Source organism: Falco punctatus (genome assembly GCF_963210335.1).
Source record: "Falco punctatus genome assembly, chromosome: 5".
Classification (NCBI taxonomy): domain Eukaryota; kingdom Metazoa; phylum Chordata; class Aves; order Falconiformes; family Falconidae; genus Falco; species Falco punctatus.
In genome coordinates this window covers 78,007,066-78,030,558 of record NC_137584.1, presented here as the reverse complement: position 1 = coordinate 78,030,558, position 23,493 = coordinate 78,007,066, and the positions used below count along the sequence as shown (strand labels likewise).

The 23,493-nt window shown below is 44.4% G+C and overlaps 1 protein-coding gene across 3 annotated transcripts in view; it reads left to right on the top strand.

Annotated features, from left to right (window-relative positions):
- The window catches only part of ADGRF5 (adhesion G protein-coupled receptor F5), a 65,406-nt gene that overhangs the window by 22,921 nt on the left and 18,992 nt on the right, over positions 1-23,493 (top strand). For all 3 annotated transcript variants that reach the window (XM_080389216.1, XM_080389215.1, XM_080389217.1), the window contains exons 2-9: positions 12,378-12,531; positions 13,861-13,990; positions 16,242-16,302; positions 17,201-17,371; positions 18,690-18,869; positions 21,388-21,515; positions 21,992-22,050; positions 22,708-22,850. In XM_080389216.1, coding sequence (XP_080245342.1) covers positions 13,886-13,990; positions 16,242-16,302; positions 17,201-17,371; positions 18,690-18,869; positions 21,388-21,515; positions 21,992-22,050; positions 22,708-22,850 — 847 coding nt within the window. In that variant the 5' untranslated portion in view covers positions 12,378-12,531; positions 13,861-13,885. The remainder of the gene's footprint in view (positions 1-12,377; positions 12,532-13,860; positions 13,991-16,241; positions 16,303-17,200; positions 17,372-18,689; positions 18,870-21,387; positions 21,516-21,991; positions 22,051-22,707; positions 22,851-23,493) is intronic.

Below are 23,493 nucleotides of genomic sequence, written 5' to 3'. Positions count from 1 at the left end.
TCCAGGCTGAACAACCCCAACTCTCAGCCTTTCCTCATAGGGGAGGTGTTCTGTGCTATTAATACAAATCTCAAAATTTGCTTGCTCTTTTCCTAAGTATCTTATTACTGGACAGCCCTGCAATGGTGGCTCCAGCACTGTTTCAGCATCATAGCAGTGATGTGATCACTCAGTGAATGCCCAATCTATCTGGCAGCTTGTCCCTAACGTAAGTGCAGATGCTTTTGAGGGTGTTGAAGCAGAGGAGATTCCTACTGAAATGAGTCTTAGATTGCCTGTTACAGTCAGTAGAGACAAACACAAGTGCCTCTGAAGATTTGCCATGGGAGATGCCACCAAAGTTAGGCACCAACCTCATCCCATCGAGGGCAGAGGACCTGAAAAATATTCCTGATCTTAAAATGTGCATCTTACCTTATGCTGTGCTCAGATTAGGAGAAACACATGCAACAGCAACAGTGCAGCATGAGAGGCTGGAGTTGTTCCCCAGCCCTGAGGACATCTGTCAGGGCACAGCTCACCTCCATATGCTTGAACTCTCCTTTTCCCTCTAAAACAAGGCAGCTTAGGCTGTGATGCTCACTGGGAACAGCCCCTGGCCCAAACTGTTCTTTGAATCATTTCTGTGAATCTTGGTGCTGGCTGAGACAGCGAGCAGGCTAACTATTGACTAGGTCTCTAAGAAAAACAGCGTAGAAATAGACTTCAGCAGGTCATCTACTGCAGCCCTACATCTCATGGCAGGTGCTTGTTTAAGCTCTCTGAAGGCACCCTGGGGCCTGAGAAATGTCACTCCTCGATTCGTCTCCGTGATAGATCTCATGAGCAAGCCTCCCTCAGGAGCAAGTTGTGTTTGCATTGGTGCGGTTTTTATGCCATGTGAGCCCAACATGCACCACAGGGGTTCATAAGGCTGGATCATCCCTGGCCTAAATCTGGAGCGTGGTGTTATTTTGAACAAGGCCAAGCATCTCTCTGAAGTTTAATATTCCTTGAAGACTTCTAAACATTAGTAAAACAAACTAGTCCCTTCTGTGTTGATGATACTTTGTCTTGATATCATATCTAATGTCAATGATGAAGATGAAAGAGCTCTGATGATTTTGAAAACATTATAGACAAGTGTAGTCTTCAAAGAGGTTAAATACTAGGACTATTTAGCATTTCTGAGTTATCCTGTGCTCTGGAAAACAGACCGGTACAAAAGTAGTAAGGCTGAAAGTGAGATCAGTGGAACAAAACAGAAACAAGTATTTTTGTTCTCAGGCTTGACCATTGCAGAAGGGAATGATGAGATATGGACAACAGAGACCTGCCTTCACCAATCTAGGGGATTCCCCTCCATTTATATGATTCTTTGTGCAAAAAATGGATGCTATTTTATACTTCTACGTTTTGGTTGCTAGGTGTGACAGGCCAGGCCCTCAGGCAGGAAACTCCTGCTGTCCAGAGCGGGATTATACAAACTCCAAATGGCTGACACCTACACAACTTGCCGTAGCTTCCTATACAGCCAGCTGTGCCTGCAGCAATAACAGGAAAAAAATCAAGAGGTTAATAAAACGAAACGAGCAGGAAGCATGCAGTCATCAGACTTTCTAGTACTTCAGTCTATAGAAGTAACCCGTGGCTGGCCTGACTTAGGGACCTAATCCAAAAGTCATTGAAGCCCATGGAAATTCCACTTCAACGGATGTTATTAGACCTCACTCTTCACTATAATGATACGGGAGTACACGGCGAGTTCCACCTTCCTTGTACTCACACAGTGCTGAGCTGCAAATCTCTTGTTTGTTACTGCTAGCTGTGAGACAGGCCTGCCACCAATAACTGCAGATGTTCCAGAAAGGATGAGGAGAAGAAGGGAAAGTTCATGGCTGCATCCCTTCTCCCATCCCAGCCAAGTGAGGTGAGCAAATGTATGCTGGTGTGTGCTTTTCCACAGACTTTCAAAACACATAGTACTCAGCTACCTACAAAGAGCTGGAATAGCAGAATGGAACCCATTGTTTAGCAGTTTGGGGTCTTTTTGATTATTTTTTATTTTTCCTTTGTTCCTTCTACAAAATTCCAACACAAAGGTCAAGCAGGAGCCCTTAGCTGGAGTTGAGAAAAACCACCTGAGCATGCCAGGAAGAAGGCAAGAATTGGGCAGGGCTTGCTTTTTCCAGTAAGGTGCTAATTTAAATGTCTTTTTCACTTTGGTTTCAGCTACCATGATTTTCAGCCTGACATATTAATGTGCCGTATGGCACGGGGACCATTCAGCCTTTCACTTGTGAGTGCCATGACATCTGTTTGCACACAATTAACTCACAAAAGATAAAAATTGCCTCCACGCTGCCCCTGAAAACAAACCCCTCGCTCAGGTCATACAGACCCTTTAGCATACCACTCAGCTCAGCCCCCTGGACCATGCTAGGCACAAAGCTGGAATAACACAGTTCCTCCAGCATCACAGAGAAAGTATCTCACAGCCTGTTTGTTGCCATTTGAATCCTTATCACTAAGCGGTTCAGCTTGGAGTCCTTGATTAATTTGTGTTTATTTTATTTTTGTTCTCGTTCAGATGTGTTATCTAAGGTCAGTGCAACTTCCCCTGTCCCCCCATTCCCTTTTAGCCAAATCTCCCATGAAATATTGTTGTGCCTGGGTGTGTGTTTCTTGAGGTCATTGTGTGTTTTATGTCTGAAACAAACATTGTCTGATCATCCAACTTATTACGCACTACTCAAAGGTCATGGTTTATGCACAGAAAGGAAAGCTTTTCTGTTGTGACTGAGGAAGAACGAACTGGACAGTCACTGAAAACAAGAGGTTTTAGCCCCAGAGATTGAAAAAAAAAAAAAAAGAAAGCTCAGTGGCTGTTTGAAAAGGGTGAGCCAGGGCTCAGCTGCTATAAGCTACTAGTTCCTCCCTCCACATGTCCTTCACCTCCACAGACCTCATGGCACCATAGACCTTTCATCCACAATACCTAAAGGGAGGCAGAGCTATTTAAGCCACAGGAAAATGCTGACATGGGGACAACTGAGCTTAATCATGCTCAAAAAAAGATACAGGCCAGTTGGAAGGACGCAGAGCAGAACAAGTCCCAAAGAGGTGGGAGGACTGCTCTGCTAGATGACATAGGACTCTTCAGCCTAGACAGCTGATGGGGAATGTAAAAGTGATGTGTGCTGCTACAAGGTCATGGAGCAAGTGTGCCATCCCGTTTGATCAGGAAGGAGCAGACCTTACCCTGATGAGTGGCAGATCCAAAACAAGCAAAGGAGATGTAGACCTCCTTGCTCCTGGATGTTATGGATGTTGGACGCTCTCCCAGGTTCTCTTAGAGTTTACTTCATGTTGTGGAAGCTGCACAGGCCGTGAAGGGCTGTTAAACACCAGGGTCTTGCCTTGCCTCCAGGAGTCCCTGTACGTCTGACCGCCACAAGTGGAAAGGACATTCTGTGGGGGTGCTGCTACAAGCTTACCTCGCTTTTGTAAAACTCTTCCCTAGGGCCTCTGCCGTGGCCCACACTGAGTAAGAAGCAGCTGGGCTGGAGGATCCTGGGATCCAACCAAGTGCGGATCTGCTTATGGCATTAAGCAACCAGCACTCGTTGGAGAGGCTGGGGGAACGGTGTCTCAAACAGAGGAGCAAACCTCAGAACTACGTGCTCTTCCAATGAGGCTTGAGAAAGCCCTGAAGCAGAATGCAGGAGGCCAAGCACACAGCGGGCTCAGCGCCTCAGTGACCCAGGACGTGTGTTACAGCCCTAGGAGAGGGCCAGGAGCTGAGGGTACGGGCTGACATTCACCTCACAAGGAACTGTGGTGGCCGAAGACAAGTTGTGGCTGCAGAGTAGGTCGTTGTCCTCTTCCCGCTGATGCCACAGGGGCGCTCACCTCTGCTTCTGCACAAGGGGGACCACGTTCCCAGGCACAGAATACAGAAAATTTTCAGCCAACAGGGATCAAATACCTGTGTCTGGGATGGCTGCATGAGGTTGGATAAGTCTGTGTATTTCAAGACAGAAGTGCTTGTTTCAGCTTGCAATTCTGCATTTATAACCCCTTACCAAAGAAGCTCTCCACGGTGGGTGCTTCTTTAGTTCCCCTCATCAGTTATTTATAGGCATGGGCAAGATCCCTCTGTGCCTTTCCTTTTCCAGGCTAAGCAATTCCAGGTCTCTCAGCCTCTCCTGGTATGACAGATGCTCCAGCTCCTTAATCATCTTCATGGCCCTTTGCTGGACTCACTCCAGTATGCCTATGTCTCTCTTGTACTGGGGAGCCTGGGACCTGGACACTATTTCAGATGCATCCAGAACCAGGAGATCTTATCTTTAAATCTGGTACCAAATGAGGAATGCTGTTCCAATGACCAGAAATCAGACATGGCTGGGCAGGCTAACAGAGGCTACCAAATGTCTCTGCCTGTAAGAGACAAGAGAATGGAAATCTGGGAGTCAGGACAGAAGGATTAGGTGGAATAAGCCAGGTCTTGCTGAGTGACATGAGGTTACCTGACCTAGGGAACCCAAGTAATGAATGACAGGGCTATGAGAGTGTCTATAGAGGCAGTCTGGCCACCAGACATGAGCTACCAAGGGATTACACAGTATGCCAACAATGTACTACTTCTGGCTCTGGTACAACCAGGTGTCTCAGCACCACGAGGCACTGGTAAGGCCATAGAAGCTGTGAGCTACATGGGCATCATCTCCCCGCCAAAGATGGAGGTACCTGCTCTTAAGAAAGGTTACTCTGCAGGCTTTTCCTATCCTAACATAGAGAAACGGCTGTAAGCAGAGGTGAGCTTTGCATGCCAGAATACCCTCACCGATCAAGTGGATTGCTGTTCTGCACTGACAAGCAGTAAGTCCAACTGTGAACTCTTCTTAGGAGGGCTAGGGCAACATTCCAGGGCTGGCTGGTACTGTCCAGACTAAGTTGAAATGCTCATGGAAAGTTCTGTTGGCTACTCTCAGAGCATTAGGAATGCTTGAAGGATATGATAATTTGGCCATTCGGCTGGGTAGTATTTTCTGTGCTCTCAATTATCTGGCTGAATTTCCTACTCCAGCTACTGTGCCTTGCAAACATGAGTCTTGCAGAATTATTTTCTTCTTGCAGGAAGTCCTGCTTGGTCATGGTATGATTTGAGCCCGATCTTCAGATAGCTGGGACTAAATTATTTCAGTTTTCCATGTAGGCTATTTGAGTATGTAAAAAGTTCATCACCAATCCACAGGAAGGCTTACAGAGGAATAGAGGAATTTAGTCATAGGTCAAGAAGGAAAAGCATATACTTCATAAACGAGGATGGAAAATGTGACTTGATGCAGAAAAGGGTGTGAAGCAGAGCCCTTCTCTGGAAATACCATTTTGGGGAAACCCTTGTAAAGGCTGTAGATACAGTTCACCTCCTCTGTGCTTAAACCAGTGGGAGTGTTGTGCTGGAGAAGTCCAGAAAGGAATTCCTGAACTTGTCTGAGACAGATATAGCAGGTCTGAGTGCACAGATCAGTGGTCTTGCATGTCTCTTCTAAATCTCTTTGAACTCCTTCATTGCATAGAAATTGAAGCAGTGTAGAGAAACAGGTAATCAGAAGAGAGAGGTCAAAGAACAACCTACCTGGGGCTCCATTGCCACAAACTAACTTGGAGGCAGAATGAAGGGCTCTTTTCCATGTCAGCAAATTTATTGCCTGTTCTTAAAAACCTCCACTGAAGGGAACTTTGCAGTTGCCGTGGGTAGCCTGATTCAGTGCTTCTAACCTTTACAATTACTCATTTTCCATAATCACCAACGTATTTATCTTTGCTTCAGATTGTGTCATTTCACATCATCCTTCACCCAGCTATTGCTGGTGTTCTTTACCAAGTGGCAGACTGTTATTTATCCTTAAATGAATCTTGTCCTAGCTAAACCAAATGACCTTCAGCCTGTTCACAAGGTTGTACTCTGCTCATGTTGTAGCATTCACATGGCTCTCCTTTGGATGCTCTCCAATACAGCAACACCTGGATGCAGCACTCCAGCCAAGGCATCAACAGCATCAAGTAGAGCACTTTTGTTACCTTCCAGGTCTTAAACTAAATTTAGTTAATAAGCTTCAGAATGAGATTAGCTTTATTTTCATGGTCATCATGATGAGTGGGTTTAGGTAGGGCTGCCTCCAGATTCTTTTCTGCAAGATTGAAGTGAGCAAGATTATATGAAGTCATGTGTGAGAGAGAGAGTAATTGAAGCCCCAGGCATCACCAGATTCACCCCAAAACCTTTTATCTTGAAATAATCTGCCTACAAGTTCCATTATGCTTGCGATTCACCTTGTACTTCCATTTCTAGGACATGTCTCTGAGAGGCTGACCATGCAAAATTCAGACTCAGAAATACTAAGAATAGCAAATGCTTTAAGAACCTGAAGTGTTCCAGCTTCTGAGAGGTTTTGCCATCTTTTTCTGAGTTTGCGATACAAGTGACAATGGGATTTGATTGCACAAATTGCTGAGGTTAGATTCTAGAGACAAGACTGAAGTGGTAACAGCCAGGATTGGAATGAAGATGGATGGGTCAAGAGGGCTGTATGTTGTTAACTTCATTTCTAACTTGTTTCTACGTTTAGGTTTGCTTTGAATGGTCTCTCTCAGGTTGCACCTATGTAGCAACATTACCCTGGTCTATTTTGTTCATACCAGGTGAAATGTGTTCACTTGCTTTTATAATGGCATGTTTCCAGTGAATTACAGGATCAGCGTAGCTCTGCCTTGTTTTGGATAAGAGCTCTTTGTTCAGAGCAGATATTCTCTAACACACCTTTTGCTTGCTTTCCTGGGTCTGCGATGGCTCTCTTAAGTTCAGTCTCAGATGTTTAAACTCAAAATGTTCTGGGGCTGAAACTTTAAAATCCAGGAAGTTCACAGTTTCTGGTAAGATGACAGTACATGATGAATGCGTACAGGAAAAAACAGCAGGATGATCAGGACATCCCCCTGTACTCACATACCAAGCTGATTACATACCCAATGCTCTGACATTGTGCAATTTTCATATTCTCCTGGAAAGAAAACCAAGATTTCTCATACCTTTTGGCTGTAGTTTGGTGATATGGTATCTTCAGCAGAAACCCTCTTTTAAGGAATCCTTTCCCCTTGCTGACATTCTTTCCCTTTCCTACATCCCAAAGTGCTGTTGGTTAAAATTGTTGAAATCCACAGGAAAAAAAAAAAAAAAGAAAGAAAAAAAAAAGAGGGGGTTTTAAATCAGATTTGTGTTTCAATCCAGGGCTGGCAATGTGGAAGGTGTGGATCCACCACAACTAACTCAGTCTAAGCCAAGCCTACCCTCCTCTTCACCTCACCCTCTGTGCTGGCACTGCTGCTTATCTAAACTTGCCAGGGGACAGCCGAGGGAGCAACACTGCGTGGAAACACAAAGCTTTTTCTGTAGGGATAGACCATGGACTCATGCTGAACTGCTTGCCAGGGCAGAAAGGAAGACCTCCTTCTTCTTACCCTCCTCTTCCTTTCTGCCAACCTCTTCTCCTTCCCCCTTCCCTACTTGGGGCCATATATCTGCTCCTCTTCTTGCTCTGGACCTGGCATTCACTGAGCCCTTCTCTGAGCTAATTAAACTCACTCAGATGAAAGCAAGTTAGATGTCTTGGGTTTTGTTTAGTTTTCTGCAGGGACAGTGAGTTAAATTGGCTGAGAGGGGTCTGAAAGACACCAGCACAAGGCCAGCCCATAAAACCTGTCTTCAGAGAGAGGTGGCTACATTTAGTGCTATAGATGTAACCTGGATTTTCTGCTTGTTCAGATTCCTGAACCAGCTTGGGTGGGCAATAAACAAGACAGGTGCCATTGCAATAGTGGGGACAGGCTGTAAGGGCAACAAGATCATCAATCATGCCAATTCAATCACCTTAAAACTGCTGCAGAACGGCAGGCTGAGGGCTGACTCACCACGCTGTGGGGAGTGGTGACCAGCTTTGCCGAAAAGAGAACAGGGATAGGCTGTGTTGCTGCCAAAGACAATGCACCCGCAAGATGGCTGATTGAAGAGAAGTTTACAGTCACAGAGCATCCCTAGCAAATTCTGGCAGCTGCAAAGCCTGCAGGGCAAACTTTGCTAACCACATATTTCACTCTTTGTGACTCAGACCCAGCAAGAGGCAAAATGTGGTGACATGCCTTAGGGCTGTTAGGAATGGAGCAACCAACGCTCTCACCACAGACAGTTGGTAGAGGATTGATGACCTGGTCCAAGCTCACTGTGATAGTGATACAAAAATGACCTTTGCTACTCTAGAGAGATAACAGCAAGGGCAACCCAAACTATCCCCATGCTGCCATGACAGCCATCCCTCCTGTTCCCCTGAAACAGCCAATTTCAGCTGGCAACATGACCCTGTTGTAACTTCTGGACCAGTCCCAATGTCACAATTCCTTAATTTGGGAATTAGTGTAGAAGTGGGAAACTTCTTATCAGGCACTTTATTGACATTTTTGCGTCTGTGTTCCTTCTGTGGTGTGACAGTGAGTGGCATTTACAGCCTGACTCAGTTGTCTACCTTGGAGACTTGTGCTGTTTTGGGATGTCCTGGTGTGTCCCACATGGTCTTCAGTTTCTGCAGAGTGGCTGTGGAGATCCTGGGGCACATCTGCCTACTCCATGAATCTATTGCCTCCCCATGGACTTCTTACGAGAAGTCAGGATCTCACCGTTTCCAGTCGGGGGAAGAACAGCAGCTTTTACCATAGAGCTGCCTCCTCAGTTAATCACAGTTCCAAAAACAATCCCCCACCACATGAGTTTAATGCCAGACTTTTCCACAGGTATTGCACGAGCTCAATGAGTCACTGCCTCACGCACACTGCTGTGGAAACAAATTCCATTGATAAACCAGCTGTAATCAAACCCTGTAGAGACAGGGTCAACACTTATTTTGACAGATGTCCCCTGTTTGTGCTGCGGGTTCCCTGCTCCAGCTTTCGTTCAAGGTAGAAACACGTAGAGCACATCAGTTTCCCCTCGTTTCTGGGAATTTCATGCTTTTCTCTACCTTTCCCAGTAGCCATCAGAGCCGTAGGTCTGCCTCTCTGTGCAGCTTCTCCCAGGGTATCTACGCATGTTCCCTAGTGCCTCCCAGGTCCAGCCCACAGCAAGCATCCTGCCAGCTCAGGTGGGAAAAATTTAGGGTTTTCCTCCCTTGTTATTTAAATCAAAGCCCACAGACGTTCTGCCATAGCTACAAAACATGACTTTACTGCTTTCAGTCCTCAGCACCTTCTTTTGTGAGAACAAAGCAGGTGAGTAACAGCAGCAGAACAAGTTACTCCACTTGATAATCTGCAGGTAAGACACTGAAGGATTTAGATCAGTGTGTGTGTGTCTGTGTGTGTGTGTGAGAAGTAATATGTTTTACCTGATGAATGGTATCAGGAAATATCTACTCTTAAAATGTCTTCTGGGTTTTCTGCAGCGGTATCTCTGGTCAGCCTCACACTTGAAAGCTGAGCACAGGCTCTGGAGGTGACATGTTCTCCGGGCACTAATAACATGTTCAGCTAATTATACAAGCTCCTCTGTCTTAGTTTCCCTTTGAGAGAGCAGCGTGGTCTGTACTAGAAAACATAAGATATCTAAGATGGATCTAATTAGAAGATCACAGAATCACAGAATGGTTTGGGTTGGAAGGGACCTTAAAGACCATCCAGTTCCCACCCCCCTGCCATGGGCAGGGACCCCTCCCACCAGCCCAGGCTGCCCCCAGCCCCGTCCAGCCTGGCCTTGAGCCCTGCCAGGGATGGGGCACCCACAGCTGCTCTGGGCAGCCTGGGCCAGTGCCTTGCCACCCTCACACCAAAAGATTTCTTCCTTATATCTAATATAAATCTACCCTTCTTTAGTTTAAAACCATTTCCCCTTGTCCTATCACTACCTTCCCTTGTAAAAAGTCCCTCTGCAGCTTTCTTGTCAGCCCCTTCTAGGTACTGGCAGGCTGCAACAAGGTCTCCCTGGAACCCTCTCTTCTCCAGGCTGAGCCACCCCAGCTCTCTCAGCCTGTCCCCACAGCAGAGGGGCTCCAGCCCTCTGACCATCTTCGTAGCCTCCTCTGAACTTGCTCCAACAAGTCCCTGTCCTTCTGATGTTGGGGGCCCCAGATCTGGACGCAGTACTGCAACTGGGGGGAGCGTGGGGGAGAATCACTTCCCTCTACCTGCTGGCCATGCATCTTTTGATGCAGCCCAGGGCAGGGTTGGCTGTCAGCGCACATTGCTAGGTCATGTTGAATTTCTCACCCACCAACACGCCCAAGTCCTTCCCCTCAGGGCTGCTCTTAATCCATTCTCCGCCCAGCCTGTATTTGTGCTTGGGATTGCCCCGACCCATGTGTAGGACCTTGTACTTGGCCTTGTTGGTCCTCATGAGGTTCCCATGGGCCCACCTCTTGGGTCTGTCAAGGTCCCTGTGGATAGCAATCCCTTTTGAATCACCTGAGAAGGTAAACCATATTATACCTCTGGGTATCTTGTTTATTTTCTAGAACATACCTGATGGTAGCTATTGTGCTGGGTGGATTTGCAAGAAAGGGTGTAATTATTTTGCAACATTCATGAACAAGAGAAACTTGGAGAAAAATTGAAAAGAAGGTCATGTAGGTTACCGATGTCCTGGGTTTAAGTGAGACCTTGCTATTTACCTCTAGGAATCTTCTGCAATTTAGTTACCTTTAAACAACAATTTTCAGCCTGAACGCTGTGGAGAAAAAGATTTGGTACCAAACCTGGTTCTTTAGCTCTCTGAGGCTTTACAAGTCAAAGATGCTTATTGCCTCCCAGGAGACAGTTTGTATGAAAAATGGTGAATGTGTCCACATAGCCACATATCTTCTGTTTTCCCAACTGGAAGTAGATAGATATTTGATAAATTGCTTGCTGAAAAATTTACAGCAATTCTTTTCTCAATGAGAAATTAAATGAACGAGGGGAACAGCCACATTATGTGAGAAGAACATTGACGTTTTTCCCCGTTTGCAGGTTGATATTTGTTTGCTAGTTTTCTGGCTTTCTAGATACTGGTTTGGGATTTGTGGACTTCTAATTAGCTGTCAAAGCCTGAGCAACAGCATGGTTCTCATTTACATGAGTGGTCCTCTAGATGGTTTCTTATGTATACAATTAATAGGGTATTTGGTCTCAGCTACACGGTTGCACAAAGGGTGCATTTGAAAATAGAGGCTGACCCACAACATTTGAATATGAATGCAAGTTTGTGAACAGTGCAAAAGATGCATGCAAAACTGTAGCAGATGCTGTTTAACTTGATCATAAATTTTGTTTAATGACCTTTTTTCCTTTCTATTATCTGTTTCATCAACCCATTATCAACGCAACACAATTTCTTTGTACAGATTAGGCTATGGTACCATATGCTGCGAGCATATGCTGCATACACAGTGCTACCAGAAACACTTGTTTTTTTAGTGTTTGTATTATTGTTGTGTCACTCTTTCAAGGACTTGTGTCACAGCTTGCAACTTGTCCATGTTTTTCTCTTGACCCATTTGGATCTGTCTTGGTCTTGGGATCAGCCAGATCCATGGAATTCTTGAGGCTGTCACAAATGGATGATGTCTTCAAAATAGCAAGATAGTCTATTTTGTAGAATGCTGGATATACTGATGGACATGCCCAGGAAACCCAAGAAATTTTTCCCTGTCTTTGCCCTGCTCCCCCCACCCCCAATTCTGCTAGCCATTCTTCCATTGGATTAAAAAGGCCTGTAACGGTCTTTTTTTAAAATGGATTTTGGGGTGGGGTGGCAAGATATTCTGAATCAGTGAGATGTCTTGCTTTCTGGTTATGCCCATATAGAAGCATAAGAGTAGCCATACTGGGTCAGCTCAAATGCCTAGATAGCACCGTCTTCTGGTTTGGTTTGGTTTTTTCTCTCTGTTGCCACCCTAGAATATCTTAAAATTAATTTTCCTTTTTTAATTTCACCTCAGAATTCAGCTGATTTTTCTTCAGACCCCATTTCTGGGTGGTGACAGTCGGTTCAGAGTCCATCACAGAATACATAATATCAGGATCATTTCTTTCTACCTTACACTTAGCAGTGCCGAATTTCATGACCCAGTCACTCAATATCTTATGATCCCTATGCAGATCTTCACAGGCAGACTTTGCTTTTGTTGATCTCAATCATTTAAAGTTTTCCACAGTGTCGTATCACTAATCACTGCCTTTTCCACATCACTTGAGAACAGAGGGTAAGACACAGGCTTACATGCATGCTCCTGCAGAGCTCTGGCGATGACATCTCTCTGTTGGAAAAGCAAATAATTTCTTCCTACTTCTGTCTCTTGTCTTTTAAGCAGATCAGTATCCAGGTGAAGTCTCACCACAGATAAACCTCTCGAAGAACCACCTTTGAGGAGAAACCCTGACAAATCCCAGCTGGACACCCGTGTTGGTCACATCAAGTGTATTACTTGGCTGTTAGCTCATTGCTGTCGTTTGTAGATTAACGAGGTGAGACCCCAGATCATGTTCATATCATAATTTTCTGTCATGAGCTCTTCTGAGCAGAAAAGTCACAGTGAAGTGCAATGCCTACTTGGGAGCACCAGCTCTGATATGCAATGTCATTGTCAATGTTCATCATCATCTCAGGAGGTGCAGCTTTTTCTGCTTTCACCTAGAGATTCACACTCTCAAATCCTGTTTGTATGAACAGCCTTTTCAATCCAAAAAGATCGTAATTTTGCAAAAGCTTATTAGTTTATTCAAGGTGATGTTGCTCACTCAGGTACTGTTCAGTACTATTCTTAAGAGTTTTCTCTCAGTGCTTTCCTTCCTTAAAATGATTTTCACAATCTGCTTGGGTTCTGCTTTTTCCTGTAGCTGTCTACTAGCTTTTCATTCTGGAGCTTGGGAAGTGCTTTGTTAGGAATACTCAGAAAGTGCATATTCCTAGAAAAACGCATATTTTTTATGTATTCTTCAACTCCCTTTCTCTATTCTTTCTGGTTGCATAAATATGTCAGCATCTGTTATAAGGGTCCATACATGTTTTGCCTCTCTCTTTGTTTCATTGTCGGATCTACTGCATGAGTAGGTTAGTTTTGATATTAATGAGCTGGAGAAGGTTGGTTTTTTTCTGGGTTTTGATTTCAGGCACCACATTGTATTCTGGTGTGTCAGTATTCTTGCATTCTAGGTTATTTACTTGTTAACTTCAGTGCAATTAATGGAGATGTATAATAAAAACTCAAAATTACAGTTTTTTTCCAGGAGATATCACTCCTGATTATTTCTTTGGTTAGCCAAGGGGTAGCAAACATACAGAAATCTCTAGCTGAGCCCACTATGTTACTACAGCTCTCTCCAGAGTGGGACATGGCCAGCAGCAGAGCTCTCCCTGCTGCAACGGGACAGGCATGCACGTACAGCAACATTTCTAACTATTCCCTCACATTCTGGCTCTGCGTTTGCCAAGTATCACTATGAGGAATATTTGAAGATCCAAAGTCAACTTTTTTCATGGCAGATAAATTTCTAGCACCTCATTTGTCCTTGTTAGGAATCTGCTTAGGACTCTGCTTTTTCCAAGCAATTTCTTTCTCCCTCCATTTTGAGCAGGTACAGACAACGTGGGAAAAAAAGGAGAGATAAGGGAAACAGTGTGGTGATAGCGGCAGAGGAATAAATACAGACCTTGTTCTGTGCTCTGTCTTGGATGGAGTAAACAGGAAGAGTGTGCTGAAAAAGTGAACGTACTGCTTTTGCAGAGTGTGCTGGTATTTCCTACTGTGAGTCATCTGAAAATTCCCTGGTCCTTTTTCTTCATTTTCTTTTCAGGCTGTACAGAAAGTCACTGGGCAAAATGCTGTCCCTGCTTACTGCAGGTCTGCACTGCCTGTTTCTACTGGGCACAGCGTGGTGTCAAGCATCGCAGGACTCAAACTTTGAGCCATTCATCCAATATGTGGTGAGTATCCTCTCCCAGCCCCACCAGTCTTCGCTGGGTCTGTGCCTGTAGCTGCGATAGCTCTCCTCTGCACCCACAAAACCTGAGAGGGAGTCAGTAAAGATCAGGGGGGGAAACTGAACCCAGAGTCTCCCCACCAGTGTGTAAAAGAGGTGGAGAAATCCAGGAGCTGGGCTCTTCCTGCTTCCCAGTCTTAAAACCTGTCCAGAAGTAATGGAGAAAAACTCATGGTTTCTCACTTGTCTTAATCTGCAAGGGGTTTAAATTGCTGCCGCCGGAGCTAAGCCCAGGTAACAGTGATGTGGCCATGGTTCCTGGATGGGATTCACCCATCTGCTAAGAGAAAGAAACCAAATAAATTTTGCCTAGAAGTGTCATGTCAACCAAACTAGCTCAGGCACAGAGGTGCCTACAGGTAGGTTACAGGAGTATCAGCACTGTCTTGACAGCAGGACAAGTACACGTGACCAAAATGCCACTTTGGAGTCACTGGTGTTTTCAAGTTGTGCTTGGACCCAGGCTTCACTTCAGTTTCCCACTTTTTCAATAACCCCCACATACCTTTTTTGCTCCATCAATAGTGCGAGTTATGGAAAGCCATTTTCTGCTTTGTCCTGTGTGTGGGTTTGTTTAACAGTTTCTGCACGCATAGTCCCTAACTAGAAAGGCAAAAGGGGAACAGAGAAAGAAAGGGGCTGACCAAATGGAAGTTAATATAGACTGGTAAAGAAAACTAGTCTACAAATCTACCAACTCTTGGTCCATCACAATTATTACTAAACCAGAAAACACTTCTTTTGTCTTCCACGTTATGAACCCTATCAAGCCAAACGGATTCTAACATTGATGTTCAGCCCCCAGCACCACAGGGACCTTAGCTCTGACAGACAGAGTAGAACACAATGTGCTTTTTTGAGCAGGTTGACCAAAGGAAAGGGAACATGATGAGGAAGGTGGTACTCCTTAAGCTGTTTCTGTCACCATCTCCTGTCTTGGCAAACCAAGATACAGCTGGTTCCAGCAGCTTCATCTTCCCTTTGGCAGATGTCTAGTAGTGACCAAGTATCTTGTTTACTCTATTTTTTTCAAACTGCCTCCATCTCAGCACTTGGATGTTTTCGTGAAAAGAGTAACACCTTATTTTTTAGCACACGGTACACCCTGTCAATGAGTCATTATTTAATGGTGTGAAATATGTGAACTATTTAACAACGTAACAATACACTGCAGTTGTTTGGGAGAATAATTGGGAAAAAAACCCACCTCCGAGTCCAAACTGGGAAGAAGACATGGGTCACCGTGGGCTTTTTGTAACTCTCACAGCTAACACCAGAGGTGAAAGGTAGTACCTCTAGCAGTGCTAAGCTGCCAGTGCACCTTGGGATCTTCGTTGCCAGCACAGCTGCGATACGAAGCCCAGCTCTAATCACACACCAGATGGTTCCTTTATATAAAGGGATGACTTAAGAGTTGCCAAGCTATTCACCCTTTCTGTAAATAAAGATTCCAGTAGGAATCAAGAAACTGGCAAAGCTGCGAATTTCCGGCTTGCGTCTTGGCTTGTTCTTTAGCCTTTCTTGCTAACTGTGGTGCCAGTGTATTTTTAGGGCATGATTAAAAAAAATAGGATGGTCTGCATCTCACTTGGCTGCACCCTGCATGAACCCAGTCAAATTGTGCTACCACTGCCCTGATCAACCGTATGCTACTGATGGCCCACAAAATAGCTGACCTGGAGCCAAGACATTTCAATCCCCTTTCTACTCCTGCTCAGGCTGGCTTTGCCGCTGCAGAGCTGGAAGCTCAGAGAAAAGAGGAAAGCAAAAGCTAATATAAGTTCCTTTTCTGGATTCAGAGGCTGAGTGGCCAGGTTTCCCAAGCTGTCTGGAAGGCTGCCCCAGGACTAAGTACATTGCATCAGCCCCACAGCAGGTTTGCAGCTCAGACGCAGGATTCCTGCTAAGCTGAGGCAATTGCCTTGCAGAGATATGCAAGGAGGCACCTGTAAACTCAATACATCCCCTAGCTGGTGTTTAATATTTTTGTGCTTGGAATATATAAATATTCTGCTTAAAGAGAAAGATGGGGTGGGGGATGGTGGGGTGGTGGTGTCAGGGGTCGGGTGCCGAGTTTGGTGTAGGGAAGAATATTATCCATGGCAGCTTTTTCTTCACTAATTCTTTCATGCCAACAACTGCAGCTAAAGCTTCACTTCGCTTCTTCACAGAGCTTCGCTCTCTTTTTTCCACAGATTGACAGTGCACTAGGAGAGGAAAGCTTCCACTCAGAGATGCAAAGGCAGAAGCGAAACAGTACGTACACAAATGCATGGTAACAGAGCAGGTTTTTGGTGAGCCAAGGGTGAAATTGCTACTGGGGACAGCATCTCTTGAGGTACTGAGCTGATATCATCAGTGGGGAGGTAGCTGTTGTGCTTCAACCCCAGCCTGGAGCTAAGCACCACGCAGCCATTCGCTCACTCTCCCCCAGTGGGATGGGGGCCAGAATCAGAAAGGTAAAAGTGAGAAAACTCATGGGTTGAGATAAAGACAGTTTAATCAGGAAAGGAAAATAAGGAATTCATTCACTACTTCCAGAGGCAGGCAGGCGTTCATCCATTTCTAGGAAAGCAGGGCTCCATCACGTGTAACAGTTACTGGGGAAGATAAATGCCATCACTCTGAATGTCCTCTCCTTCCTTCTTCCCCCAGTGTTGGGGGAAGGAGGGGTGACATGGGCACATTTCTCGAGCTTGTCCAGGTCCCTCTGGATGGCATCCATATGATGACAGACATAAGCACAGTTTCTATGTAAGTAGAAATACATGGTGTAGAAAAAAGCCCCGAGTTTCTTAGCAGAACAGGGGTCACAAGATAATCCTGTATGGCTTCAGACTGTGGGTGATAACCCATCCACTTGCTGAGTTAAAGGAGAGAAGGGATGAGACAGCTTTTCTCCGTATACATCATGCCATTTATGTCAGCTTTCCATTGCTCTGCGACCAAAGAAATCTGCCTTTTGTCAGAGAAACAGCAGATAAAACACATGCAGAGTATCTGTTGAGTAGGAAGCAATAAAAATTCTTAAGCAGAACGCCTCACTAAGCTACCATTGAATAGCAACAAGGAGCCCAAATGCCAAACTGGAAGCCATCAGCTTGTGATTTACCCTCACACACAATTTTGCAGTCTTATGCTATTTCTCTTTCAGTGCTTATTTTTGACCTTCCCCCTGTGGAGTACACTGTTGACATTGAAGTAAGCCTTATGGATTCCTCTTTTCTGGAGCAGGTCAAAGAGTATTTAAAAAAACTTCATCTTCTAGTTCCAACAAATATTTCAAATGTCGAAATGACGGTTTCAAACATCAACGTTACAACAGGTAGGTTGGTTATTTATTTTTATATTCTGGGTGCAATGCTTTTTTGCCAGTATTTGATCTCTCTCAGTTTTACCATCCAACATGCTTAGAAATCAGCAAAACTGAACCATGCCTGCTGCCTACTGAAAGACCCAACAAGACTGAAGCTCTAGCAGCCAGCAGCACCTTTTGTTATCTGCATCCCACCACTGAATGCTTTTCTTTTCCTAAGGAAGAGACAAAGCCAGAGGAAGCCTGAACCAAAGGGTTCTGCTCCAGTTTGACTAACAAGCAGTCTGAGTTACTGTCAAGTTTCAGGAAGCTGTGACGGGAGTTTTCAGACTGTTTACTTCCCTCAGCTCTCATTCAGAATGTAAATTGCTGTACGAGGCCGAACTCTGACCCTGACAGAGACAGGCTGTGTGAGATGCGGTCTTTTCCCCATATAACTCACTAAACGTATCCTTACAGGGCAAAATACCAGACAGGTTTTTCTTACCTGACGTGTGGTTGTGCAACACCACATGCAAGTAACTACTACAGCAAAGGATATACAGACACATCAAGCATTTATAACAGTAAAGGAGGAGATCGGGTACCTTCTTATCGCTGGTCCATAAAACAGGGAAAGTAAGCATTCATCAGTTCTCAAAAAACCATGCAAATGGATCTTTTAAAGGCCTTCAGGGTCACGTGCAATGTGTGAAAACCACTTTGTTAATATCTTACTTTGCCAGTGGCACATTAAAAGCAGAAAAAATTACAGAGAAATGTTTTGTTGTTTGTTGGTTTTGGTTTTGTTTGTTGGATGTTTTTGGTTTTTTAGATTAGAAAGCATGTATGTCTCTAAACCACTTTGATAATGTTACCTTCCCTCATGCAGTGTCTGTCAGGCTACAGTCAGAATGGCACAGCCCTTTATTAGCCACTGGGACACTGGATCACCATTACATGCTCTTACAATATTTAAAAGCCTATACATTTGCTTTCAGCCCAGGCAATATAGAAATATCCAATTTGAAAACTATCATAGGACTTTGGCCAATATGCCAGGTCAATTTTTAGGCTTCACATATCCATTCAATTACTTGAAAGTAACTGATCAGACTTATTCTTCTACCAGGCTGGTTCCCTTTTCTGGTTAGCCATTTACAATTAGTGTAGCAAGACTTGCAAGGCATCAGATCATCATGCTTGCGTCATTCAAGTGAACTCACAAGAAGGGCAGCATTTAGTTGAGATCACTGACATAAAGATACAGCAGGGTAAATATATATCATGCAATACGTTATGCCCTGTTTACCATTCTTACAGTATTTCTCTGTCTGTCTGACACTAGTCTGTCTGCCCAGTGGTGAGAACAGTAGCTGTTGTTCTTGTGAAAATGGATATGCCTGGCCAAGTGGGGTGTGCAGTGACTTGATAACCTGTCCTCCTGCCAGCCCAGCACCTGACCTACTCTGTGGCTACATGAAGGAAATGCCTTTCTACGGGCCTTACTGTGAGCCTGAGGTGGAAGGTAAGGAGAAACAGAGCTGAACTTCATCACTGTACAGCTCATATACTGGTTAGAAGACAGAATAGCATTAAAGGTGTGATAAAGGAACACACGAGGGCTGAGCTGGCTACCACATCATCTATGAATGTGGAAAGACTGTAGAGATGGTTTAGGGCTCTGCTCTTTGTGATGTGGGTCCACCTTGACCCAAGTACTTGCAGATATTTAGTGCCATACTGGAGCCCCAGCTCTTGGAATCACTCACATGCCTCTTTGGGACTTTAGCTTCCACTAAGCAAAGACAGTTTCATCTCATCAGGTTTTCAACAATGAAACTTAGAAATGTGATCCAAGTATGCCATAGTGCTCAAAAGAAGAGAAGAAGCAAAAAAACCCAGCATGTATCTTTTGTTTGGTTTTACTTCATGACTCTTGTGACAAGGTGCCCATGAGTTTTTAGGAACCTAAGTGATGACTGGACACGCAGGCTGGGCAGCACTGAGGTGGAGCACTACCTGTTGTCCCTGCAATCCAAGACAAACCCCTGTGAGGCTCTGCCTCTGACCTGTGATGGAGCAGCATGCAGAGATACCCAGAGGCAGCCCTAGAGCTGGAAGAAGCCCAGTGCTGTCAGCATACCTGTTCTAATTATCTGCTTAGAGGCAATGCTAGATGATAAATCACAGAGCAGCCCCATATCAATACTGCTATACTATTTCCAGGACTAGAGTTAGTATCACTTCCATATTGAATTTGAACACTCCTGAGAAGTCCAGGGCCCTGGGTGCAATGCTTCTCCACTGCATGGCATGGACATGTCCTTAAATGGACTCAGCTTAGAAAATTCCGGTATCTTTCTAAGCATTTTATATTCTTTTGTGCCCATTGATGGGTCTTCGTGCACAATATTACCCTCCTAAAGTCACTGAGGATTTTTCCATTCATTTCAGTGAAACATGGGTGGAGATTCATCCTGGGTGACTGTCACTAGGCAAAAGTTAAGTATCTGATCAAAGTTATTCTACTGAACTCTCTGTAATTGGAGCGATGTAGCAATTCAACCATTGTAGGAAAGCTGCCTATCACCTTCTGAATGTATCACCTTTTGAAGGGGTCTACATCTTTGCATCAACTGGAGGAGGAGTCTAGATATCTAATAGAAGCAGGCATCTAAAATAGATACAGAAAACTGGGAGAATCCCAACTTTCCTATGATACAGATTAATCTTGGCAAGTTATAATATTTTGATTTAGGATTAGGATGTCTTCACCCAGGGCAAATTATGCCTGAATAATCTAGTGGTTTTATAGGATGGAGTGACTGCATCAGTGGACAAAGTAAGAGCTACAGATGTAATCTACTTATATAAGGCCTTTGATACGATCCTCCACAACAGTCTTGCTGCTAAATTGGAGATGTATGCGTTTGACAAAATTAGTTCAATGGCCACGTCCAAGGAGTTATAGTCAATGACTCAGCATCAAAGTGGAAGCCAGTAACAAGTAATGTCCTTAAGGAACTGTACTATTTAATATCTTCATAAATGACATAGTGAGATTGGATGCACCCTCAGCAAGTTTGCAGATGACACCGAGCTGAGCACTTCATTCACTAGAGGGAAGGGATATCACTCAGAGGGACCTGGACCACTTGAGGAGTGAGCCTGTGCAAACTTCATGAAGTTCAACAAAGCTAAGTGCAAGGTCCTACACGTGGCTCAGGATGATACCCAGTATCCATACAGTCTGGAGGACGAAGGGGTTGAGAGCAGCCCTGCAGAGAAGGACTTGGAGATACTGCTGGATGAAAACTGGACATGAGCTAGCAAAGTGTGCTTCCAGCTCAGAAAGCAAATCATCTCCTGGGCTGCATAACAAGAAGCGAGACCAGCAGGTCAAGGGAGGTGATTCTTCCCTTCTGCTCTGCTCTTGTGTGACACCACCTGCAGCACTGTGTCCAGCTCTGGGGTCCCCAGTACAAGAAAGCCATGAACCCGCTTGAGCATGTCCCAGGGAGGACCACAAGAACGCTGAGAGTTGGAACACCTCTCCCATGAGGAAAGGCTGACACGGTTGGTGTTGTCCAGTCTGGAGAAGAGAAAGCTCCAGGGAGACCTTGTTGTGGCTCTTCAGTACTTACAGGGGCTTATAGAAAGGCAGAGAAAGACATTTTACCAGGATGTGTAGTGACATGACTAGAGGTAATGGTTTAAAAGTGAAAGCAGATAGGTTTAGATTAGATATTAGGTTTAGATTAGATATTAGGAAGAAATTCTTCACTGTGAGGGTGGTGAGACACTGGCACAGGTTGCCCAGAGAACTTATGGATGCCCCATCCCTGGCAGTGTTCAAGGCCAGATTAGAAGTCCATGCCTATAGCAAGGGCATTGGACCAGATGATCTTTAAAGGTCACTTCCAACACAAGTCATGCTATGATTCTTAGATTCTGTGATTAAGTTAGAGGGAAAAACTAACAAATCATTTTGTAAGCATTGTTTTTTACTATTTTTATACTTATTTTTATGGTTTTCCTTACAGGCTCATGTGGTATGGGAGAACCCATCATAATGAATATGTCCATCAGACTCGACAGAGACTTTTGTGATGATCTCAGGGACTCTTCTTCTGTATTATACAAAAACTACAAAGCTGACCTTGAAAAAGCGGTAATGACTTTAGTTTTCCATCTCTGAAAGTAGAAAGCCCTTTAAGAAATATGGTGCTTATCCTAAGTGTCTGGGAAGTAGGGTGCACTGTCACTGTCTCTGTGGGGAGCTGTGAAGTATGCAGCAGTGGTAGCTACCAAGTGGGACAAAGCTGATTTCCACTGAAAGCCAATGACCATATTTCCATTCATTTTGATATACTGGATGACAGGGAAGTGTTTAGGAATCTATTGCATCAAAAACATGAAAAAAAAAAATAATCTCATTATTGGTCCCAGCTTAAATCCACATGAACACTCATAGAATGAAACCATCAACACAAATTTATCCCATGATGGTGGAGAGAGCACCAGGCTTGTTCCATCAGGAACGCTACATACCCTTACTCACATCAGTGCTGAACAGAGTGTTTCCTAGTTTAAACATGCTAGAGTAATACATAGAGAACTTACATCATGTACTGTCTTTGTTTACAGTTTAACGCTAGCTACAGATGTTTACCAGGCTTTGTATCAGCAACAGTAACTGGTTTCAGGTAAGTAAACAATTTCATTTTTGTCCTGGGAGACACAAATCTTTCTGTCTGGTTTCCAGGAGACCCCGGTCAGCAAAGACTACGTTCACTCTGGCTAGAGCCCACACCCAGTATGTACATATTGAGTAACAGTATAATAGCTGTACAGGAAAGCCCAGCTATTAGCATGGAAATAGGACTGTGGGTAAAATTCACTGTTGTGCAGAAGTCCAAGGAACATAATAATTCTCTATCTGGTTCCCCTTTGGGAACCACCCAAAAGGGGAAAAGAATGTGAGTAAACCTAACATCGTTTCCTAGCTCATCGGGAAGATGAATTAGTACATTGACTCTGGATATAACATTGGATCTCAACAAAAGAAAAAGACACATCACTTAAGTCCACATATATTTAAATGCATTTTAGGTTTTCTAAGGGAAGTTAACTAGAAATAGACAGCAGATGGAGATGTCACATAAAGGTGTCCTTACTTTGGGAAGAGCTGTAGCACAACCTTCTTGTATGCCAGAGCAAGTCTTGAGTCACAACAGGAGCTTTCACAGGTGAGCCCTGTGAAGCCTTCCTAGCCATGCAAGGTGGGTCACCACAACACAGAAAACCACTGATACACAAGGATATTAAATTCTGGTGCTTCTCTTATTCTTGTATCTGTTTAGGCCTGGAAGCATTTTGGTGAACTACGAAGTAAAAGCAGGAGCAGCAAGCTTCGATCAGATAGCAAATTCAAACAAAATCGTACCACAGTTTCTAGATACGAGGTACCACCTAGACGAAGCTACCTTCACAACAGAAATAATTAGTAAGTTTAAAGCACTCTCAATACTTTTCCTTCATCCCTTAGTATTTCTAGCCTGAACCATGTAGCTGCCTTATACTGTTGATTATTTGGTACGGGACCTTCAAAACCCATTTATTTCTCTGGCTTTTCATTTCATCCTGTGCCACCAAAGCTTAGGACTTACATGAGACGACCATGCGTGCAGTACCTCCCACAGAAAACAAAATCCTTCCAAGCTACTCCACTGAACCCTGGTGCAGTGTCTCCGTGGGAGCAAGTTCGAATACCCTGATGTTCACCTCCAGAACTGAGATAGCTCTTAGCCTATCAGGCTGCCAGCACTTCCCACTTCTTGAAACAAAAACCTCTTGCAGTTTACATGAGAACAGGTTCCCCCTGGCTTCCTTGGCACATTTTCCGTGCTGCTGTGGGATAATGTGCTACAATGCAGTTGCCTGATCAAGTGCCCCAGAGAAGCTGTACTCTCCGTGCGCTGAGCACTGGACTGTCTTTCTCAGAGGATTACTTTGACCTGGTTGCTTCTCCTCCCATTTTATCTACTTAGAAGGTAATGGTGGGGATAATATTTCTGGCTCTCTGCAGAAAACCTTCTGGGATCTTTGGCTGACAAAGAATATGTTGAGGGAAAATTGCATAGCTTGAA